At 46.3% G+C, this 22125-nt stretch overlaps 1 protein-coding gene across 4 annotated transcripts in view; it reads left to right on the top strand.

The window, feature by feature from the left end:
- Positions 1–760: 760 nt before the first annotated feature.
- Positions 761–22125, top strand: part of DNM1L (dynamin 1 like) — a 55144-nt gene continuing 33779 nt past the window's right edge. For 2 of the 4 annotated variants that reach the window (XM_085870293.1, XM_085870292.1), the window contains exons 1-5: positions 761–984; positions 1122–1249; positions 3301–3448; positions 9917–9949; positions 19775–19821. In XM_085870293.1, coding sequence (XP_085726419.1) covers positions 1148–1249; positions 3301–3448; positions 9917–9949; positions 19775–19821 — 330 coding nt within the window. In that variant the 5' untranslated portion in view covers positions 761–984; positions 1122–1147. Of the gene's footprint in view, positions 985–1121; positions 1250–3300; positions 3449–5668; positions 5691–9916; positions 9950–19774; positions 19822–22125 lie in introns of those variants that run through there. The other 2 variants (XM_085870294.1, XM_085870295.1) reach the window with 2 other exon arrangements.

The following is a 22125-nucleotide window of genomic DNA, read 5'->3' as shown; positions in this document are numbered from 1 at the left end:
GAGCGATTTAAACTCGTGTGCGCCGATGAAATTTTGGCAAAAAACATAAGATTGGAAGGCCCACTATTTATTATCCTGGTGTTGTACAATAATAAACCGTGAACAAGAGAGAACAATATATTACATTCATGTGAAACACATTTTCGGTAAAAGGCTTAAAAAGTGCACTATTTTGTCATTGGTATATTTACCCCCAACCATGGGATTTCTTTTTTTACCCCTGAGGGGTCAATTGACCCCCGTTAAGAGCCACCCAGAAGGTATGTTGACCCGATACAACCAGAGGGAGCATTACTTGGATTAATGCGACGTCACGATGTTATATTTATTGGGAAATGCTCTCTCACCGGGGATTGCATTATTGAAGTGCAGTCGTGTTTGCTAAATTAATGTTTTGTGGTGATTTGTATTCCTGCTAAATTATGCTCTTCTCCTTTTCGGGCATAAACACATTAGAAACATTAAAAAATATATATATTTGAACCTTGTCCGTTTTTTCACACAGCGGCAAATACATTAACTCTCAGACAATCTCGCACATACACCGCTCCAAACGTTTGCTACCTCCCACTAAACAATCACATACACACAATTATTGGTAAAACCAATAAAGGAAGCGAATACATTCAAGAATAAAAATTACAATACAAACTGAGGTGAAAGGATGAAAACCGATGTCTAATCGAGAAACCGAATAAAGATTGGGACTTCCGTGTATAATTGACCAGTGACCACTTCAAAATCCTCGTGACCACGTGACGTCACTCCAATACACACGTGATGCTGCGTGCGTGCGTCATGACGTTATGGCGTCTTGACCATGGCGACCTCCTTGAATGAGCAGTGAATGTTCCCGATAGAGGCCGCGGACGCAGAAACTCTCTTTCATTCGACCTCTTCGCGGGATTTCTTCGTCTCTCACCGTCTTCAACCTGCGTCCTCTGCGGCCCGAATTGTGCTCTTCTTGTTTCTCCATTTTACAAGGTCTACGTTACCCGCCCCGTGGTGTTTGTACTCTTCTCTCGTTGAGATATTTTTTTTCGTCATCTCGATTGGATATATTAATTGTTTTTCCTGTTTTTGTTGACTCACTTGATTGTTTATTTGTTTTTCTGCTGCAGTTTGTTCTTCGTCCTTTCTCGCCGTCATGGAGGCTCTCATTCCAGTCATCAACAAGCTCCAGGATGTGTTTAACACCGTGGGCGCGGAAACACTGCAGCTTCCGCAAATCGTGGTCGTTGGAGTTCAAGTAAGACCGGGAGAGACTGAGGAAGGTGGTGGGAATGGGGGTAATGGGGGTGGTTGAAGGAGAGAGTGATTGTAATGAGTAACATCGCCCTCCATTCGTCCTCACAACCTCCACTTCCACTTCTTCCATTTTCCCCAGCCTGCCCTCCAGATTCCTCCAACCCCCCACCCCTCTCTTTCCGGATTCCTCCAACCCCCCACCCCTCTCTTTCCGGATTCCTCCAACCCCCCACCCCTCTCTTTCCAGATTCCTCCAACCCCCCACCCCTCCTCTTTCCAGATTCCTCCAACCCCCACCCCTCCTCTTTCCAGATTCCTCCAACCCCCACCCCTCTCTTTCCGGATTCCTCCAACCCCCACCCCTCTCTTTCCAGATTCCTCCAACCTCCCCCTCCTCTTTCCAGATTCCTCCAACCTCCACCCCTCCTCTTTCCAGATTCCTCCAACCCCCACCCCTCCTCTTTCCAGATTCCTCCAACCCCCACCCCTCCTCTTTCCAGATTCCTCCAACCCCCACCCCTCCTCTTTCCAAATTCCTCCAACCCCCACCCCCTCCTCTTTCCAGATACCTCCAACCCCACCCCTCCTCTTTCCAGATTCCTCCAACCCCACCCCCTCCTCTTTCCAGATTCCTCCAACCCCACCCCTCCTCTTTCCAGATTCCTCCAACCCCACCCCTCCTCTTTCCAGATTCCTCCAACCCCACCCCTCCTCTTTCCAGATTCCTCCAACCCCACCCCCTCCTCTTTCCAGATTCCTCCAACCCCACCCCCTCCTCTTTCCAGATTCCTCCAACCCCACCCCCTCCTCTTTCCAGATTCCTCCAACCCCACCCCCTCCTCTTTCCAGATTCCTCCAACCCCACCCCCTCCTCTTTCCAGATTCCTCCAACCCCACCCCCTCCTCTTTCCAGATTCCTCCAACCCCACCCCCTCCTCTTTCCAGATTCCTCCAATCCCACCCCTCCTCTTTCCAGATTCCTCCAACCCCACCCCCTCCTCTTTCCAGATTCCTCCAACCCCACCCCCTCCTCTTTCCAGATTCCTCTAAACCTCCACTCCAACCCCCTCCTCTTTCCCTTAAAAGGCAACAAATTGACAATGGTGCAACAGTTGGCCAGAAAGCACTTAAATTATATAACTGTTGCACTTGCCAAACTCCAATAATAATGTTTTTGTGAGGTCTTACAAAAATACTTTACCATACTGGTACGTGGAATGATTTGACTCGTCAGACATTTACCATACTTTCATAGCGCAATTTGGCAGCATTGCAAGTATCTCTTCTTGGATAAACATTTAAAAAGATTTATTTGCTCTGAAATCTGAATTCAAGTAAATCGTCATTGCATCATATCGGTGACACGTCAGGGTTGTTTGCCAGTTTTGTTTTGCTGCCTCTCAAGTTCCACATGCTGAAGCCATTGACGGTGAGCAAAGGAGGGCAAATTTTGTTATAATTGAGGTAATCTGATCCTCGTAGTATGTTTGCAATAGCAATGTCTCAATTTGTCATGAGATACTCTAATTTATTCAAAGCCTGGTGTTGGCTTAGTGGTTAGGATGGTGGCTTGGGATCCCAGGGTCCTGAGTTCAAGCCCTGTTGGCTGCTGAATTAACACCAGGGGGTTGACTCAGCCTGTCATCCTTCCGAGGTCGGCGAAATGAGTACCAGTGTACTGGTCCCGGTGTATGCCCCGGTTAGAATAGGTGTACCATATCCCTGTGTGTCGTAAGAGGCGACCAGGGTTGGCGTCAGGAAGGGCATCCGGCCATAAAACATTGCCTCAAGAAAAAGCCCAACCCCTGCACAGCAGGGAAAAATGGCTGTAAAAACGGTCATTATTATTATACTCTAATTTATTCAGTGATAACATAAATATGCCTATTGTAGTCACTGTCAGGTACAGGCCTCCTGGAATGCACTAAAGGGGTCCATCATCTCACATGACATTTGGAATCTGATTTCAGGCATGCCTTTCTTTTAAAACTCTGTGAGCCATGTCATGGCAATTTCTGGAGTGTGAGTGTCTCTGATCATGTTGTCGTACAGAGTAGCGGAAAGAGCTCTGTTCTTGAGAGCATCGTTGGAAAAGATTTCCTGCCACGTGGAACTGGTATTGTGACTCGGCGCCCACTAGTTCTGCAGCTTGTGCACGTGGCCACGGACGAGCGACTCCAAACACGTGGGGAGGAGAATGGTGGGACAAGGAGTGTGGATTTTGTTCAATGGAGGAGGCGGAGGTTATGATTGGTGCCGTAGTTTTAACAAGATACCTGTTAAGCATTTCTGTCTGAGTGGGTGGATCACGATGTTGGGATTGCAGGTATATTTCCCATTTTATTATTGGCAAAGATTGAAATTTTTCGTTTGTCGGTCTCTCTCGTTTGTTCGTACGTTTGTCTGTGAGTGTGATAACTCGTGAATGCTTTCAGCTATTTTTGTCAAACTTTACCAGAGGATGAAGGACAAAAGTAAGGCTGTCAATGTTGTTTGACTATATTTGTCAAAGGTCAAGGTAACAGCGACGTCATTTTTTGAATGATTTTTTTTTTCATACCTGTGAAGCTACTGCCTGAAGCCTTTTTGTTGATTTGTCCATACCATGGATTACTTATCTCTTTCACAACTGTTGGCAAACAAGTTGATTAATTTTTATAAGCCGAAAGTGATGAGTATCTTCACGGCGACAGGAAGCGAGGTGTGGTTGAGATTTTATTTTTCTTTAGAAGAGCAAGCTGGTGATTGAATATATGAACTGACTTTGTGGCAATGTGTCAATTCATCCAATGGGACCATACTCTGTGCAGGGCGTTTGTGCTGCCTAAGCAGTCTCCTTGGCTATTGGGCACAATCCTGGACGGGTCGCCACTCCGACACAGGGTACCAGCAAGCTGGCACTCATTTTGCTGACCTCGGAAGGATGACAGGCTGACTTAACCCCCCCTGGTATTAATTCAACAGCTGAGCAGGATTTGAACATCGGGACCCTCGGATCCAAAGCCCACCACTCTAGCCATTAAGCCAACATCAGGCTTAATGGGCCAATATTTAAATAATAAGCAAGGGAATGAACACAGGAGGAACTGCAGTAATCTGCAAGTAAGAGCATTGCACTGGGTAGGGTTAATGGTAGTAGTAAAGACTGTGGGTAAGGATTGGGAGGAAGACTTGAGATGGCAGTGTGCTGCTTGTTTGAGGTCTTGGAGGGAAGAAGGTGATTGAACAGCTTCAGAAAGGCAGTTCCACAGACAGGTGAAAGAGGAACAAAAGAACTCAGGTGTACATAAGCCTGGATTTTGAAAATGTCACAAGTTGGGGTTGCTGGTCGGAAGCATGCATCGTGGAGTTGTTGTAGAGGGTTGTAGGGATGACTGTCGAGGGAGCTCGACAGGAGGATAGACAGTAATAACCAGTCACCAACCTGCCTGCAGTGTGAGAGCAACAGGCCTTGTGCTTTGGTTTTATCATGGCTTCATCTACATTTCAAGTGTTGACCCTACATTAGAGAGATTAGACTTGGTGTTGGCTTAACGGTTAAGATGGAAGGCCGAAGATCTTATAGTCGCGTTCAAGCCCCTATCATGCCGTTAATAACATGGGGTGGGTTAACTCAGCCTGTCATCCTTCCGAGGTCAACAAAATGAGTACCAGCTTCCTGTAAACGGGGCACTGCATCAGCGGCACAGCCATGCTCCCAGCAATGATGTCACAGGCTGCATGCAAAATGATTATTGGAGAGTTGGTCCTTTGCTGAAGTGCCATCGTGTGAAACAGCAGTGACATCTCGCTTCCTATGGCTGTGAACATACGCAGCAACTTTGAGTTGATAAATTCCTTCGTTTGTCCATTGTTTGCTGATGTCCTTGTATACTTGTGATGAATCCCAGGCAAGAGCATTCTAATAGTCACACCACAGTAACTATAATGTGCAATACTACAGTTGCTATCTTTCACACTACGTACATTTTGGAGTTGTACTATCTTTCACCATCCTGTGTATGAGAGGAAACTATAAAAGTACTGCACTGCAGTATGATCGTATGCCACTAGTTATGTATGCACTGGTACATTGGAAAGATTTAGTTGAGCTTACTTTCTACTTCGGTATACTCTTTGTATAATGGCAACACTTTACTTCACTCAAGTACAATACGACTACAGTCTATACTTTTGTTAACGACAGTACTGCTATAGTCTTGCTTCACATCACTGCAGTTTTACTCACCTTTTTATTTTATTTTGTTTTTAAATCACTAAAAATCTTCCTGTGTACACAATGAAACAGAGCTTGTGGAACGCTATCAGATGGATGGAGGTGACTCCTTGAAGAAGATTGTGACTCATTGAGACGAGACATGAGTCCATGATTTTACGCCACGGTCAAGACATTGGTCACCATAACCAAAAAGCAGTCGCTCTTCAGCCATTAGCCATGAAAGGTTATGGTGATTTGTGTTTTGTAACCTTTATAGTTTAATGGATGTGGACTTTATTGAACTAGAAACACCCACTCCCTTTGGGAGCATCTTGGGTGAGGGGGGTTAGAGGTAGTGAGGGAAATCGGGCTAATAACCCCCCCCCCCCGTCTACAGCAGGGGTTAGTAAACCACTTGCACTGTGGCATGTGTAGAGGTGAAAATTGTAAGTCATCTTTCCCCTCCTCCCCCAGGGATTATTTTATTTTTGTTTTTGCATATACCCCATGACCTGACCCTGGGTGCCAACAACACGTATGCAATCTATTAGTCCCCTCCCGGCTTCACTGCTCTCTGTCCGTCTGTCTGTCCCACGTCTTTCTTTTTTTCAGACTTTTTTTCCCATACCCTTTAACATATCCAACAAACTTGGTAGTACATTGCTTTATTATGATAAGTTACAGAAAAAGTTTGAGTTTCAGGGAGTTTTGTCAATTTTTCAGTTATGCCCTTTTTTACACTTAGAAAATATCATGTTATACATGGGTTAGTGTTCAGCTGGCCTGATTCATCCCACTGATTTACACCCATTGGTTAGACAGCTGGCTTGACTTCACCACAATAATATCATACGCCACCATTGCATGAATCAGTACAGATCGGCAGGCTTCATGCCTGGGTGTTAATCCATGGCACAGTGCAATTGGAATGATCGCAGGTATATAACCACAATTTTATTATATATGCATATCAGCTGTACACATTTTTTTTTGACTTCATGTATGCACATCGGGTTATTTCAATATGAAATGGGCAAAGCCGAGAAACAAACAAAATAGGCAAAGTCTCGCTCCCGTCTATTCCGTTCAAATTGTTTGAAAGGGTCATCCTGAACAGAATGGAGCCACTGCTTGAGCAAGTTATCCCTGATGAACAAACAGATTTCAGGAAACGCAGGAGCATAGAAGATAAAGTGCTGGCTGTCAGAACATATTGATGCATTTGAGGCCATCAAGAAATGTGGTGCACTCATGATTGATCTCTCTTCTGCCTATGACACAGTATTGCGCAGTGGCCTGCTTCTCAAGCTATATAATGCCCTTCAAGACAGGTATATAGTACAATTCATCAATGAGATCTCCAACCTCCGTTTTAGGGTGCTGATAAACGTACTATCCAGCCAGACCAGGATCCTTAAGAATGGTGTACCCCAAGGGTCTGTTCTTGCTACTGAACTTTTCAACCTCCATACAGCTGACTTGCCACACAATCCTGGTATAAAACTGGCCTGTGCAGATGACTTGGCCATCCGAAAGACCTGTGACACTTTTCAGGGCGTCGGGCATGCCTTGTTGTGTGATATTTACACAATGCACAATTATGACCATTAATGGTGACCTCAGTCTTAATGTTCAGAATACCACCTGCTCAGCTTATCACCTAAGCAAAAATAATGCCAATAGACAACTATAAATTTGATTTGATTGGTGCTCTTAATTCCTTTTACCAAGACACCGACTGACCTTCATATCAAGTTGGTCAGAGCCTTTACTTTCCGCAACTATACTGAGGATATGGCTGGAAAAATGGCAGCGAGGGTCAGCTTGCTAAGGAAACTAGTAGGCCATGACTGGGAGCAGAGTTCATAACCCTTCGCTCCACCACACTGGCATTGGTGCATGCTCCAGCAGAGTACTTTTTGGGTAGAAGCATGCACACAAGGAAAGTGGATGTCTGTCTGAGTCATCACTGGCTGCCTGAGACCAACACCCATCCATCATCTTCCTCACCTCACTTGCATCCTGCCTCACCATCTCTGGCGAGAGGCAGCAACCAGATATACGACACTTAAAGCTTTTGACAAGTTCATCCCCTCTACAAATAGATGCACAAACTACTGCAAACTCTGACTCAAGAGTCGGAAACCTTTCAGCAGGGCAGCCCAGTCTTGCATCGAGGCTGATAACTTGGAGAGCAGACAACGGTCTGTTCCTCTCAGAGTGGAAAAGGAGTCAACCTGAAGGCAGACTAGAATCCGCCACCCATTTCCACCTCTCCAGCTGTTAGACTTCCAAGAAAGGAGTGGTGCCACCTGAACAGACTTCATACAGGCATTGGACGCTTTACGGCTTGCATGTATACGTGGAACCTGGCTGAGTGTAAGCTGTTATTGTGGAGATCCCAAACTGCAGAACACTTGGTGGTAGAGTGTCCCATCGACCAGTTGGAATGCTCTTGCACAGCTTGATCAGTAGTCCTGAGAATGGTTGAGATCTGTGGGGTTTACATCTTGATTGACTGACGATCAGACACAGAAGAAGAAGAAGATTGCTTTTCCTTTTATTTTGCAGAATAGACCCAAACACGGTTGATTATAGTTTATTTTTCCTCTTCTTTTTCGTTCCGGTATCAGCTCGAGCATGCATTAAACACAAACAAATTTTTATCTCCTGAACATTCACTCAGACCGGTAGGGAATATATTACAAAGCAATTCTCGCCCTTGTTTTATTATGCTCTGACAATCACCCAAACAAATGGATGAATGCTATTTATTTATTGTGTTATAAAATTTACCGTTAGTGGCTGGACAGAGAAACACTTGCATGTATAATATATGCATACCGTATTGGAAGTCGTGAGCACGTTTATTATACAGTAAAACAAAGGTACATGGAAGAATACTGACATTGTCAATAGTAACTGAACATACCACATTACTTTTCTACAGAATCTCAAAAACAATCCACGCATTTCCGCCAGCGCTGCACGAGTTTAAAACTCCCGCCGTTCCAACACTTTGCAACCAGCTTCGCATGGCTATCTGAACTGCCCTTTCATTTTCCTTGTGCTGGCCTCTCATATAATCTTTGAAGGGTTTGAGCAGGTGGTAGTCCGAGGAGGCCAGGTTCGGACTGTATGATGAGGGTGGGGGTGCACTTCCCAGCCATTCTTTGAGATTTCCTCCAATGTCAAATGTGCAGTGTGAGGTCTATCGTTGTCATGTTGAAAGAAGACAGCTTTTCTTCATCAGTTGCTTTTCCCGAAGTGCACGTTTCAGTTTCTTGAGCGTCAGAATGTAACGAGAGCCATGTTTATTGTTTGGGCCCCTTTGGGCAGGAAATCCACCGGTTTGCATCCCTTAGAATCCCAGAAGAAAGTTTTCATAACTTTGCTGGTGGATGGTACTCTTTTGGCCTTCTTTTTTGGAGATGTGGAGTGGTGCCATTCCCTGCTTTGCTTTCTTGATCAAAATGGTGGAGCCAGCTTTCATCACCAGTCATGATGCGGAGCAGGAAGTTATCGTCCTCAGCAACATGTCGTTGAAGCAACTGTGATAACGCATTAATGCGTGTGTCTTTGTGTTTCTCTTAAAGCAAACTGGGAACCCAATGGGAACAAACCTTCCAATATCCCAAGGTTGCGATCCTCTCCTGTATGGCATGGTGTCTGATGCCAGCTGCGTTGCAATCTGCCTAATCATCACCCTTCGGTTCTCACTTTGAGCGCATGAACTTTCTGCTTGTTGCATTCAATCATGTTGCTTCTCGGCCAACCAAAGTGTGGCTGATTTGTGATGTCCGTGCTTCTGTCTTTGAAGTATTTCACCCACTTTTTGACACTGCTGGTGCCCGTGCAGGCCTCTCCGTACAGCTGATTCAGTCGGTCGTATATATATCTGCGGCTGAGTTGTTCTCTTTCATGGGGAATTCAATCGCTGCACATTGGCGAAACGATATGTCGTTGACGGCCATTCTGTCACAATGGATCGTGGGAACATCAATGGTGTGAATGCACTGATCCTGTGTTTATGTTTGATTCGGATTGATTGATAGATGTCGATAATAACTCGTGTTCTCCTGTATTTGTCACAAACCTGTGGAACCAATTGATTCTCATGACTTTTGGTTTTGCCCTTGTATATGCTGTAATTAATTGTATTCTCACTGCAGTCAACTGTCTTTTACAGTAACTACAAATATTGTGACGTTATAGTTAATATAAGGTTATTCCAGTCAAGTGTAATTGATGTCGAGTTAAAATGATCTTTCAACTGTGGAGCTCTTACCTGGGATATCAAAGTGCACAATTGTCATTTATTGTTTTTGTCCTTTTATTTACTGTATGCATGAACCATCAGTCCTTGCGAATTTAAAAAGTAAGGTTGGGGGTGGGGGCACCGTTTAACAACTCGTTGCAAATGTACTGATATTTCCTTTTCTCTCCTTTTCTTGTTGCACTCACTGTAAGCTGAGAGAAAGAAGAGTGGAGTGTACAGAGAAGGTTTTTCCATTTTGAAATTTATTGTATTTGTCACAAGCGCATAGTTGCTCACGTGTTACCAATGCACATAGTCTAGTAGTGGCTTTGTAAAGTGTGAATCTCTCACATTCATTGGGAAGATGTCTGTTACTTCTCACAGGGGATTCACTGATTTATTCATTTATTTATTTATTATATATATATATATATATATATATTTATATAGATATATATATATATATATCTATATATATATATATATATATATATATATATATATATATATATATATATATATATATATATATATATATATATATATATATATATATATATATATATATACAGTGGGACCCGCTTAATAGAATCACTTTGGGCCAGACAAATTTGATTCTAATATCCGAGTTCACCAGAGTTGTGGAGTATCAAGCGGATCAAATGTCGAGTACACATACGGAGACAGATACTCAGCATTTAGTTTGATTTATATGACACACTTGCTCAAAACAATGTAACTTACTACTGAAAATAAAACAATTACACGTACAGTACATATGTACTTTTCAAAGCAAAACAACATAGGTTTGTCGATGCGCCTACTCTGTAATGAAAAAATTGTCGATTGTTGCCTGCTTTAACGAGTCTGTGGCAATGGCGGTGACCTCCTTGTCAAGTTTGCGCAGGAAGGCCATGTCACTGAACCCATGTGATAGCAAACCAAGCCTGATCGTCTTGGCTGCAGACATCATTTCCTTGATGGTCAGGACAGAGATCTCCTCTTCCTCCTCTTCCTCCACTTTAGTGTCGGCGTCATAGTCTGCGTCAGTAGCAATTCCCATTTCACGTTGGACTGCCGAAACGATGGCTTCGTCTGTGGTTTGGAGAGTGGCGTCCATGTTGACGAAGTCCTGCCATTGGTCGGGATCCATTTGAAGAGGGTTGGCTAACTCGTCGTCGTCATTGCTCTCGACCCTTTCGCCTTCGCTTGCCGCTCCGATGAAAATTCCTCCCTTGCGCCAGCAGTTCACTATGCCGGTAGTCTTCACATCATTCCATGCTGCGTCCGTAAACAGCATCGCGTCGAGGATCGTTATCTTTTTCGCCAAGTCACTCGCTGTCATTGCTCCATCCTCGTTGTCAATCTCATTGAGCACTTTTCGTAGCATGGCACGGCGGTAATGAGCTTTGAATGAACGGATAATTCCCGATCTAACGGTTGAAGAACAGAGGTTGTGTTCGGCGGGAGAAATGCCACAGTCATGTTCGACAGTTGAAGTGATTGGGGATGTGCCGGACAGTTGTCAATGAGAAGCAACGCTTTCTGGTCATGACGCCGAAGCTCGCGATTCCACTCATCGAGCCATTCAGTGAAGAGGAAACCTGTCATCCATGCGGAGGAATTGGCTCTGTAGCGAACTGGAATTGTTTTGAGGCCTTTGAAACACCGTGGATTCTTGCTTTTACCAATACCGAAAGGAGGACGCTTAGCACCAGTCATCGAGCAGCAAAAAAGCACCGTGATTCTTTCCTTTGGCTTTTTCCCACCGCAGTGCTGATCTCCCTTGAAGAGGAACGTTCCGTCTGTTAAGGCCCGAAAATACAACCCGGTTTGGTCAGCATTCCAGATCTCATCAGCCGTGAAGCCTTCTACGAGATCCGGAAACACGTGGTCCAGCCATTGTTGTTTCCCTCCTACGTCAGCCGCCGCTGCCTCTCCGTGAAGTTTCTTGTGGACGATTCCATGTCTTTTCTTGAACCGGTCAATCCAGCCGTTTGTCGCACTGAACTTCTTGTTGTTGAACTTTTCCGCGAACTGAGCCGCTTTCTCCCGCATCAGAGGTCCAGAAAGCGGTGCTTCCTTTTCTCTAGAAGTTTGAATCCACTTGACCATTGCTGATTCGACATCGGGTGCGTTGCCGCTTCACTTGCGTTTCTGAGAAGAAGACGAATCCACTTGACCTTTCAGAATGGCCTCTCGATCTTTCAGAATCTTGCATAGGATCGGCTGGTTAATTTCCAACTTGTCTGCAGCTTCTCGTTGGCTCATTCTGGGCAAAGCGTCATCGTCCCTCAGGATTTGTGCTTTATCAATGTTTGAACGATCCGTCCGCTTTCTGTCCATCGTGGAAATGACGACACGCCTAGTGCTTAGACTGCAGCTGTCAGCTGTCAGCCGTCTGCCTATCTGTACAATGACTACCGAAATCACTGTAGTGGCATAGCGTTATTTTTAGCGTGACTTCAGCCGCCTGGTGGCAAAAGTTGGAACTGTGCGGCCAGTAGGCGCTGAACTGTCGAAGTGGATGGCCAGCAGCTGATTCTATTAAGCGGGTTTTTGATTCTAATAAACGGGAAAAATTGTGTACATTTAGATACAATGGAATCGGTCTCAACGATTTTGATTCTATAATACGGGTGATTCGATTAACCGTGATTCTATTAAGCGGGTCCCACTGTATACAGTCAACCCCCGCTTCATCGCGGTTCACCTATCGCGCCCCGGTTCATCGCGGGTTTTCCCTTGGAACGTAACTAATTTTTTTCTGCAGATTCCCCCGGTACATCGCGGTAATAATATGTAAAATATAAATTATTTAAGCAATAAATTATTTAATCGCTTGTGAACTTCGAATATTTTCTACGTTTTTTTCTCCAAACCCCACGATGCCGCCCAAACGCCCTGCACCTTCTAAGGCTTCTGTCAAGGAACCGAAGCACCAGAGGAAGGTCCTGGGACGCTCCAGGAGATGGTTAAGGTAAAGGTGCTCGATATATGCTTCGGGAAGGAAAAAGGTTTGCCGTCGTTGGACGAGCACTGCTCATACCCAGCACCTCAAAACCGACCAGACCAGACGAGTCGATCTCCGGCACCTCAAAACCGACCAGACCAGACTAGTCAATCTCCGGCACCTCAAACCCAATCACTGCCAAACCGACCAGACCAGACTAGTCGATCTCCGGCACCTCAAACCCAATCACTGCCAAACCGACCAGACCAGGCGAGTCGATTTTATTTATTTTATTTTTTTTGGGGGGGGGCGGCGTCCATTCATCGCAGATTTTCACTGAGCGCGGGGAGGTTTGGAACGTAACCCCCGCGAGAAACGGGGGATGACTGTATCTATGTATATATATCAGGTATGGGAGCATGTGCCAGAACAGCGCGTCGCTGCGTCCACTTTCCACCGGTACTCCAGGGGCCTCCGTCTGGCCATCCCCCAGGCAGATGCCAGGCCCATCCCCATCTCCTTGAGATGATGGTCAACCTGCTGCAACCACGAGGCACGTGTTCGGCCCACTGGCCTCGTCCACTCAAGAGACTCCCTCGCTGAGAGAATCTGGTGAGCAGGATCAGCATCAGGAAAACGAGCTTCATGTCCATACAGCCGCAACTGACGCTGACGGACTATGCAGGTAACAAATCTCATCCGAGTCTCTCTCAGCAACCGCTCGTTGGACACAAAATCCGACCAGCGATAGCCAAGGATTCTCCGAAGAGACCTGGTACCAAAGGAATTAAGTCTCCGTCTTAGATCCTTGGTCAGAGTCCAAGTCTCGCCTCCATAGGGCAAGACTGGAAGTACCAAGGACCTGAAGACTCGGACTTTCGTCCTCCCGCACAGGTACCGGCAGCGCCACACCCCATGATCCAGTGAATCCATGACTCCCCAGGCCCGACCCAGACGTCTATTGACCTCTGACTCGCAGCCAGCAGAGACATGAATATCACTGCCAAGGTAAGTGAATCTCTCCACGACCTCAACATCCTCACCACAAACAGACACAGACAGGACAGCAGCATCCAAGATGTCACCGAAAGCCTGGATCTTAGTTTTGACCCAAGAAACCCGAAATCCCAGCGGCTCCGACTCTTCATTCAGCACCTCGAGGACCCCCCAAAAGGATATCTAAAGTCTCCGCAAAGATGATTGCATCATCTGCAAAATCAAGGTCCGAGATCTTGACATTCCCAAACGATTCACCGCAGCTTGATCTCTCCGACATCCTCCCTAAAATCCAGTCCATACAAGTGCTGAAAAGTGTGGGGGCCAGTACACACCCCTGACGAACTCCAGTAACAATTGGAAATAAGTCAGAGATGGTACCACCACACTTCACAGCACTCTCAGTACCAGGGTAGAGTTCAGACATCAGATCGATCAGTTTTGGTGGCACCCCACGAAGACCAAGAATCCTCCAGAGGACATCCCGATTCACTGAGTCGAACGCTTTACAGAGATCAACATAGGCTGCAAGCAGCCCCTGCCGAAACTCTCGTCTGCGTTCGGTGAGGACACGAAGAGCAAGGATACGGTCAATCGTTGACCTCTTTGGTGTAAAGCCTGACTGCTCTGGACGCTGGTGCTCAAGCAGATGGTGGCGAACCCTATCAAGAATTATCCGAGCAAAGACCTTGCCCGGCACTGAGAGCAGCGTCACCCCTCGGTAGTTGTTGCAGTCTTTGCGATCACCCTTCCCTTTCCAAAGAGGAACAACAAGGCCCCCCTTCCAATCAGTTGGGATGATGCCTGTGTTCCAGGCAGAGCACAAAACTGCATGCAACGACACGATTGCAGCATTTCCACCAGCCTTGAGAAGTTCAGCATGGATGCCACAGATCCCTGGAGCTTCACCCCATTTCAACCGGTTCACCGCAGCCCGTGTTTCCACAAGCGAAGGTGGACCACAGTTGATTCGAGGGTCAGCAACAGGGATTGTAACACCCTTGACGTCCAACTCGACAGCTGGGGGATCAGCCTGGTACAACCGCTCAAAGTAACCGGCCCAGCGGGCCTTCACTTCAGACTCCTCTGTCAAGAGCCTACCACTCTCTGTTCTAACTGCAGTGCTCCGAGCAATGGGCTTGGATGAACGCAATGTGCGAATTCCCCTGTAAGCGGGACGAGAATCACCTGTCCACAGGTGATGCTCTACTCCCTCACAGATTCCTCGCACATAGGCCTCCTTGTCCACCCTCAGTGCACGTACAGTTTTACGCCTCAGCTCCCTGAACATCTCAGCTCTGCCATTCAGCCTGGCCCTGCGACTCTGGTCAATGGTAATCAGTGTCCCTTGAGAGACAAAATTCTTCTTTGCCCTGCGGTGAGTTCCAAGACATCCACCGGCAACATCAAGGACGGTGGTCTTGAAGGCACTCCACAACTCTTCAGGACCCCCCAAAGCACCCAGACCCCCCAAGTGTCCACTCAGCCTGTTCGCAAACTCCTCAGCTACTCTCTCATCCCTGAGCTTGCCAACATCCAGCCTCGGCTGGGATGGTACCATTCTCCAGGATTTAAGGTGCAGCTTTAGAGTTGCTACAACAAGCTTGTGGTCAGTATTGAGGAACTGAGCACTCCCGTAGACCCTGCAGTTCTGGATCATCCTCCAACGACTGTCAATGAGGACATTGTCAATCTCCTTTGCCGCACCGCCAGCGTTGGAATACCAAGTCCAGCGATGATCTTGTGGGCGCTGAAACCATGAACCAGCCACCCTAAGTCCATGACTTCTTGCAAAGTCAAGGAACTTAGTGATATTCTGGTTCATAGTTCCTGACCCATGGGGACCAACACACACTTCATAACCATCCCTATCAGTTCCAGTCGATGCATTGAAATCCCCCAAGACTAGAAGTGTATCTCGTCTGGGGCACTGATCAACCACAGACTCGAGCGTGGCGTAGAATGTGTCTTTCACGGTGAGATCACTCGCCTCAGTCGGAGCATAAACAGAGACCAGGGAAATGACACCTCAGGAGTGACGAATCCTTAATCTCATAATACGCTCGTTGACCGGTGTTACCTCAATTATCATTGGGGTCAGCTTATTGGACACAGCTACAGCAACTCCTTGGGTATGGTAACCATCAGAGCGACCAGACCAATAGTAGGTGTAACCACCCACCATTATCTCTCCGCAATCCGGTCTCTCGCCGCAATATATATATATATATATATATATATATATATATATATATATATATATATATATATATATATATATATATATATGTATATGTATATATGTATATATTGTTGAGGTTTCCCGTCGCCTCGGCTCGATCGCCCGGAATTGCAGATCGCCGGCCCGGATAAGTCCTCGTCGACGGGTCCTGGTTATTTTGGAATGAAATATGCCAATGGGGAGATCACGTGGGGTAGGGTTAATTGCCAACTTCAACTTTCCTATGTACCCACGTGATCCAGCTACCGGGATACTTCACCCTCGGCGGAACTCGTGCGGGAGTGAGCCGCTTAAGTGGGCCCGTTCCGTGTGCATAGCCGAGCGGTGGTATCGCCGAATTCCGCCGACTTGATTATCTTGTGACCCTGGCAATGGCTGACTAATCCCTCACACGCATGACATGCTCAGCCAATGAAGGAAATGACATAACCAGCTGAGTACATTTAACAATTGGGGTTTTATTTTACAATAATGGGGAACGAGGGAAGCACACAAGAGCAGATTTAAACCGAATATCAGGAATGCAAGTATGTGCAGGCAAAGGCACTTAAATAATTCACTACTTTCGAGACGGGCACCAGAAACAGACACACGCACACCCAGACAGAAATGGTGGCTATTGCCTTTACTGTGACTTTCAGCTCGGATGGGACAGGCGAGCTGAAAGCCAGGGTCTATCTTGGACCTGTCTTCAACAACGACCACGATGGCGATCACCAAGACGAGAAGGCTCCAGACCTCCCTGATAACGAAAACGATGATCAGCCAGACGACCAGCAATGTCATGTACTGAGATGTGTTGTACCTCAGCGCGCGCAGACCGTGCTGATCACTGAACAGAACGCGTTCTCAACGTGCCGATCGCAGTACAGAACAAACTCTTGAACTCGACGCGCCAATCGCAGTACAAAACTAACTCCTCGACGTGCTGATCGCAGTACAGAACGAACTCCTTTACTCGCCGATTGCAGTACAGAACGAACTCCTGGACTCGCAGATCGCAGTACAGAACGAACTCCTGAACTCCTTTTTGCGTACACACTGCTCTATATTTTTATCTCCCCCGCTTCGAAGGGGCGGGGGGGGGCTCTTCCTCGCAACTCCACCCTCTCCCGTCTTGGACCCGGATTGGCTAAGTCGCAGTCACCCCGCACGCCGATTGATCGAGGGCCACCGTGTGGCTCCTCCCCGAACCCTGCCTTCTCCACACCGGACGACCTTCTGCGCATGCGCCCTCGTCATTCCTCCCATTCCCCAAAACGGGCGGCAAACCCCGCGATTGGCCAGGTGGATAAAGTGAATGCTGGCGAGGGCGCATGAGGTGTGGTCGGCGGTGTAAAAAATAACGGAAAGAAAACCTGACTTCTACTATTAAAACAACTTCACAGCACAGGAACATTATATTACCCATTACACTATGGTCGGGACCCTAACTGGCAACATGTACTTACCGAAATTACTGAGCTAAAAGACCTGAATGTTGAGTGCGATAGCTTTCCAAATCCACAACAACATATATATATATATATATATATATATATATATATATATATATATATATATATATATATATATATATATATATATATATATACGAATTTCGGGCCGCCCGGCGTGCGATCGGCCACGTCACTCAAATCACGACCGCTTCGCCCACTGGAATGGACAATTCAGTCGTGACCCTCCTTGGAACTACCGCCAGGAGCTAGTCACGGGTGGGTCTTTCGACCACACCACAATCGTGCCAATCGGCCACCCGCGCAGGATAGGGTTGTTCGCCAAACTCGACCTACCTAAGTACCTGCGTGAGTAGTTAACCGGGCGATCGTACCTCACCACTGGCCGGCCGAGGACACGAACCGGTTAAGCGCTCCGTTCTGTGCTTCAGTGATAACTGAGTGGTGTTATCGCCGGCCCCGACGGACGTGATTATTTACCGAGTGCTTACACCCTTCTACCAATTCCTTCCGTGATGCAAGATGGAACTTTCAAACAAGGGAAAGGACAAATACATGGTGTCACTCACACAAATACATGGTATCACTCACTTAAATACATGGTGTCACTCACTGAACTACATGGTATCACTCACACAAATACATGGTATCACTCACTGAACTACATGGTATCTCAGAAAATCATGCACGTATAACAGTTAAAGCATTGAAAGCAAAAATTACAACCGAATAAAGTGTCTTTATTCCACACGCACACTTAGACAATTCTACTTACAAGACGGCGCCAGCACATGCATTTACACAAAAGCAAAGGAAAAAGCCACCCTCAAAGGCAAGGGTGGCAGACATGTCCGTGGACCAAATGTGCATGGAACCTGGATGAGCGGCCAGGTCCACTAGACCGAAGGGTCTTACCCGCGCCCTCGTGGCGCGATGGCGGGCAAGCCGCGATGTCAGCGTAGTTGCCCTTGGCTTTGTGCCCCTGGCGTGGACGGTGAGCTCTCTCCGGTGTTTTCCACGCAGGCACGTGTTTCACCGTCGGCACCACGGTTGGGGAGGAGAACGGACGGGGTTACCGGCGCTTTCTTCGCGCGGAGCTCGGTAAGGGAGTGGGGAATTGCTGACGCTCCGTCCAACGAGTTGACGCTCTGGGCCGCACTGGCTCCGGCGAACTCCTCTTGGCTGTGGCCTCCACTGCCCCTTCTCCGGCGACGGTCCCCACTCAGCCCTCTGGTTTGCCTCTGAGCCCTCGTCCGCGTCCCTGCTCCACTCAGCAACTCGCCCTCCTCGCCCCTCAACTTTGACCTGAGCTCCGAGCTCCTTCCTCTCCATTGATCGGCCCCCGTCTGCCTTAAGACTTCAGCTTTGAGCTCCGTCTCCCGACTCTGCCCCACCGACACTGCCACTGCCGACACTGCTGCCGTCTGCCTCTTCGAGCTCCGTCCTGTTCTCCGACCCCTCCAGACTGCCACTCTCCAGACCCGACTTGACTGCCTCGAGCTGCGTTGTGCTCGTGCTTATATAGGCCGGGGGAGGAGTGCATATGTAAATTTGTGGATCACAGCGGGTTTGGAGACGGGGCTATACCACCTGATGCTCAGCCATTGGAGGGATGAAAAGTGGGCGTGAATCATTCCTGATCCAATTTCCTCTTCGAAAGGATCCCATTCACAACCCATGGCACAACGTTCGGTAGAAAGGCGAAGGTGGTGGGAGTTTGCTGTGGTGGTTTGGGAAGGGTGTTGTTGGTGGGCGTCATTTGAGAATGGTGGTAAAACAATGGTTGCGGGGTGGAGGTAAAGAGGCGAAGGTGGTGATGTTTGGCGTAGTTGTTTGGGGGCGTTGGTGGTGGCGATTTGGTTGTTGGGGGATGATTGGTCCAAAATAATGTTAGAGAAAAGAAAAACGGCTATCTCAAAAGATCGCAGCCCTGTGAACACGGAAATCCCTCAAAACAATGGTGGGGAAATCTAACTACACATATACGTATCGTCATAACTGATCTAAGGTCCTTTATGGCGGTCTGCGAATTTCCACAGCCGTAACTATATATATATATATATATATATATATATATATATATATATATATATATATATATATATATATATATATATATATATATATATATATATATATATATATATATATATATATATATATGAAAATTCCATTTCTTTGTCCTGCTTGAACAATAGTCTTTCTTAACTTTTTTCACAGCTGGCTGCACACTTCCCCCCCCCTCCCCACACACACTTTTTCCTCCACAATCTTCTCACTATGCTGCGAGAAGCATTGTGGCAGCAGTAATACAACAATGTTTTTTTGTTGTTGTTGTTTGATTATCTCTTGATGTATTTGATTAAAAATATAACCCTCTATGACTTAAGCATGTCTTTTCCCATTTGTTTTTTCTTTACAGGTGTTGAGGATGAGGAATGGGCAAAATTTCTGCACACAAAAAACAAGGTGAGAGTTTATTTTGATGGGTCCAACGGATGTGCCAATCTAAGGGGATGGGTGTGAGCTGCTGCACATAACCCAGAGAGGTTTCTGCTTGTTCACCTGAAGTCGAGCGATTTAAAATTGAGGAGACCAAAAATTTGAAGCTACTGTGATTTGCAAATTATCTTTCAGAAGAGGTGACTGGTTCCCTTTTGCGTTGTCTTGTCACTCAATTGAGCAGCCACAATGGCGATCAAAACGTGTGAGGCAATATTCAAAATGGTGCTCGTGCACATCTGCTGGTGCTTATTTATTTATTTATTTTGGAGTGGTGGGTGGGGGATCAAAATTGGTCGATCGTGGTCCTACCTAAGTTGCTGTGTATATTTACAGCCACAGGAAACGAGATGTTCAATCAAGGTCCCTCGCATCCCTTCTCACTGCTCCCACCATCTCATTCGCAGCAACAGTTTCTTAGATATACAGGGTGTCCCAAAAGTCACTGTGCACTACAGTAAATCCCATATAAACCATGAAAAGCACCCTGATTGTTAATATGCAAAAATGGCCGACATGATGTTTGACGTAGGTATTATGTCAGCAGTACATCAGCCCTTTGGGTTGTTGGAAACCGGTTGTGTTTTTATGAGAAGTGGATTTGGTTCAGATTGTTTTGCCACTTGAGGCACGAGTTGTTTTGGTGGAGCATGTGTTTCATAGTGCAGGTGAATATATTGAGGGGGTAAGACGGGCCTTTGGAAAAAAAAAAAAAGTTTCCTGATGGTGATGTTCCACATCGTAAAACTGTTGATTTCCAAATTTCGTAAGACTGGTTCAAATGTGGATGCCTCACAGCCTGGCAGGCCTTCATTGTTATCAGATGAGATGGTTAAATGTATTTTGGTGTGCATATTAAGAAGCCTGAGGTAATCGGTTTGTAAGTTGTCACGGCAGGCAGGTGTCTTACGAAGCAGTACACACAGAACGCTGAAGAAATGTCTGCACCTCTATCTGTACACAGTAACAGCTGGGCAAAAAATGCAAAAAAGGGACTACATCAAGCGTTCCGATTACTTCCGATGGTTTTGAGACAATATTATGGAGGACACGTTTTTCTCAGATGAGGCTTGTTTCCATTTATCTGGCTATGTAAACAGCCCAAATAGCTGTGTTTGCTCAGCAGAAAATCCACATTCGATATTGGAGTCATCGTTGCATGACGTGAAGGTTGGCGTGTGGTGCACCATATCATTGCATGTGCTTGTGACTTGAATCTTTACCCTTTTGATGGGCAGCTGAAAAAAGATGACATTAGCACTGTGTATTTCCAACAGGACACTGCGCACACTGCTCGTGGCTCCATGATGCTGCTCTGCGACGTGTTTTTTTTTTTTTTCTTCTAATTATTATTTTTGTTGACATAGTCAAGGCTTGTGGAAGAGCAAGTACACTGAACGAATTAGGACATGACAGGATTAAAGGGAAGAGTAGAAAGAGTGGGGGAAACACCAACTGCAGAGTTGAAGGCCAAGATAGAGGGAGACTTGGACAAACAATGGGTGAGGGGAGGAATGGGGGGCAGGAGAGGATGCACAGGGTGGACAAGATGGATACAGAAGGAAACTGGAGGGAAAACTGGAAATTTGGAACGAGAAGGGATTGGCGTGGGGCCTTTGCAGACTTTAATTACAAAGGAAATTTGTCCAGAGTTGCCTTGACCTTTTATTTTGGGGGAGCAATGAAAGGTGCTGTTTATATAGATGATCTACAGTCTTCAAGAACTCCAAGCCAAAACAATTACAAATTACAAAAATTACAAAACGAGTTGAGGATGGTGAGAGAAGAAAGAACGACAGCAGAGAATGAAACGTTGAGGAACCACACTGTACAGATCGAACAGCTGGAAGCGAAGGCCAGATTGCAGAATGAGGAACAAGAAAGAGTAATGAAAGAACAAGGAATAAAACAGGAGAAGGAAATCAGCCAATTAGAAATAACGAGATTGCAGAATGAGGAACAAGAGAGACAGTGGAATAAAAAGCAAAAAGAGTATGAATTTGAAACTGAACAACAAAAGGAAAAAACAAGGTTGGAGTACGAGGAGATAGTGACAGAAGAATGAAGGAAACTATGAGATTGGAGAATGAAGAACATGAGAGACGGTGGGATAGAAAACGCAAAGAAAACGAGGTTGAAGTTAACCAACTCAAAGAGAGGGCAAAATTTCAGTCCACAGAGATTGAAAAACTCCGGAGGGAGAACGAAGAACTCAGAAAGTTCCTAGAGGAGGAACGGCTCAAAAGGAGCCAAGAAATGGAACAGCGCAAT

This window comes from Eptatretus burgeri, chromosome 2 (genome assembly GCF_056783735.1).
Source record: "Eptatretus burgeri isolate ZD-2024b chromosome 2, Ebu_testis_v1, whole genome shotgun sequence".
Taxonomy (NCBI): domain Eukaryota; kingdom Metazoa; phylum Chordata; class Myxini; order Myxiniformes; family Myxinidae; genus Eptatretus; species Eptatretus burgeri.
The sequence above is the reverse complement of the archived record's forward strand: the minus strand, read 5'-3'. Positions and strand labels throughout refer to the sequence as shown.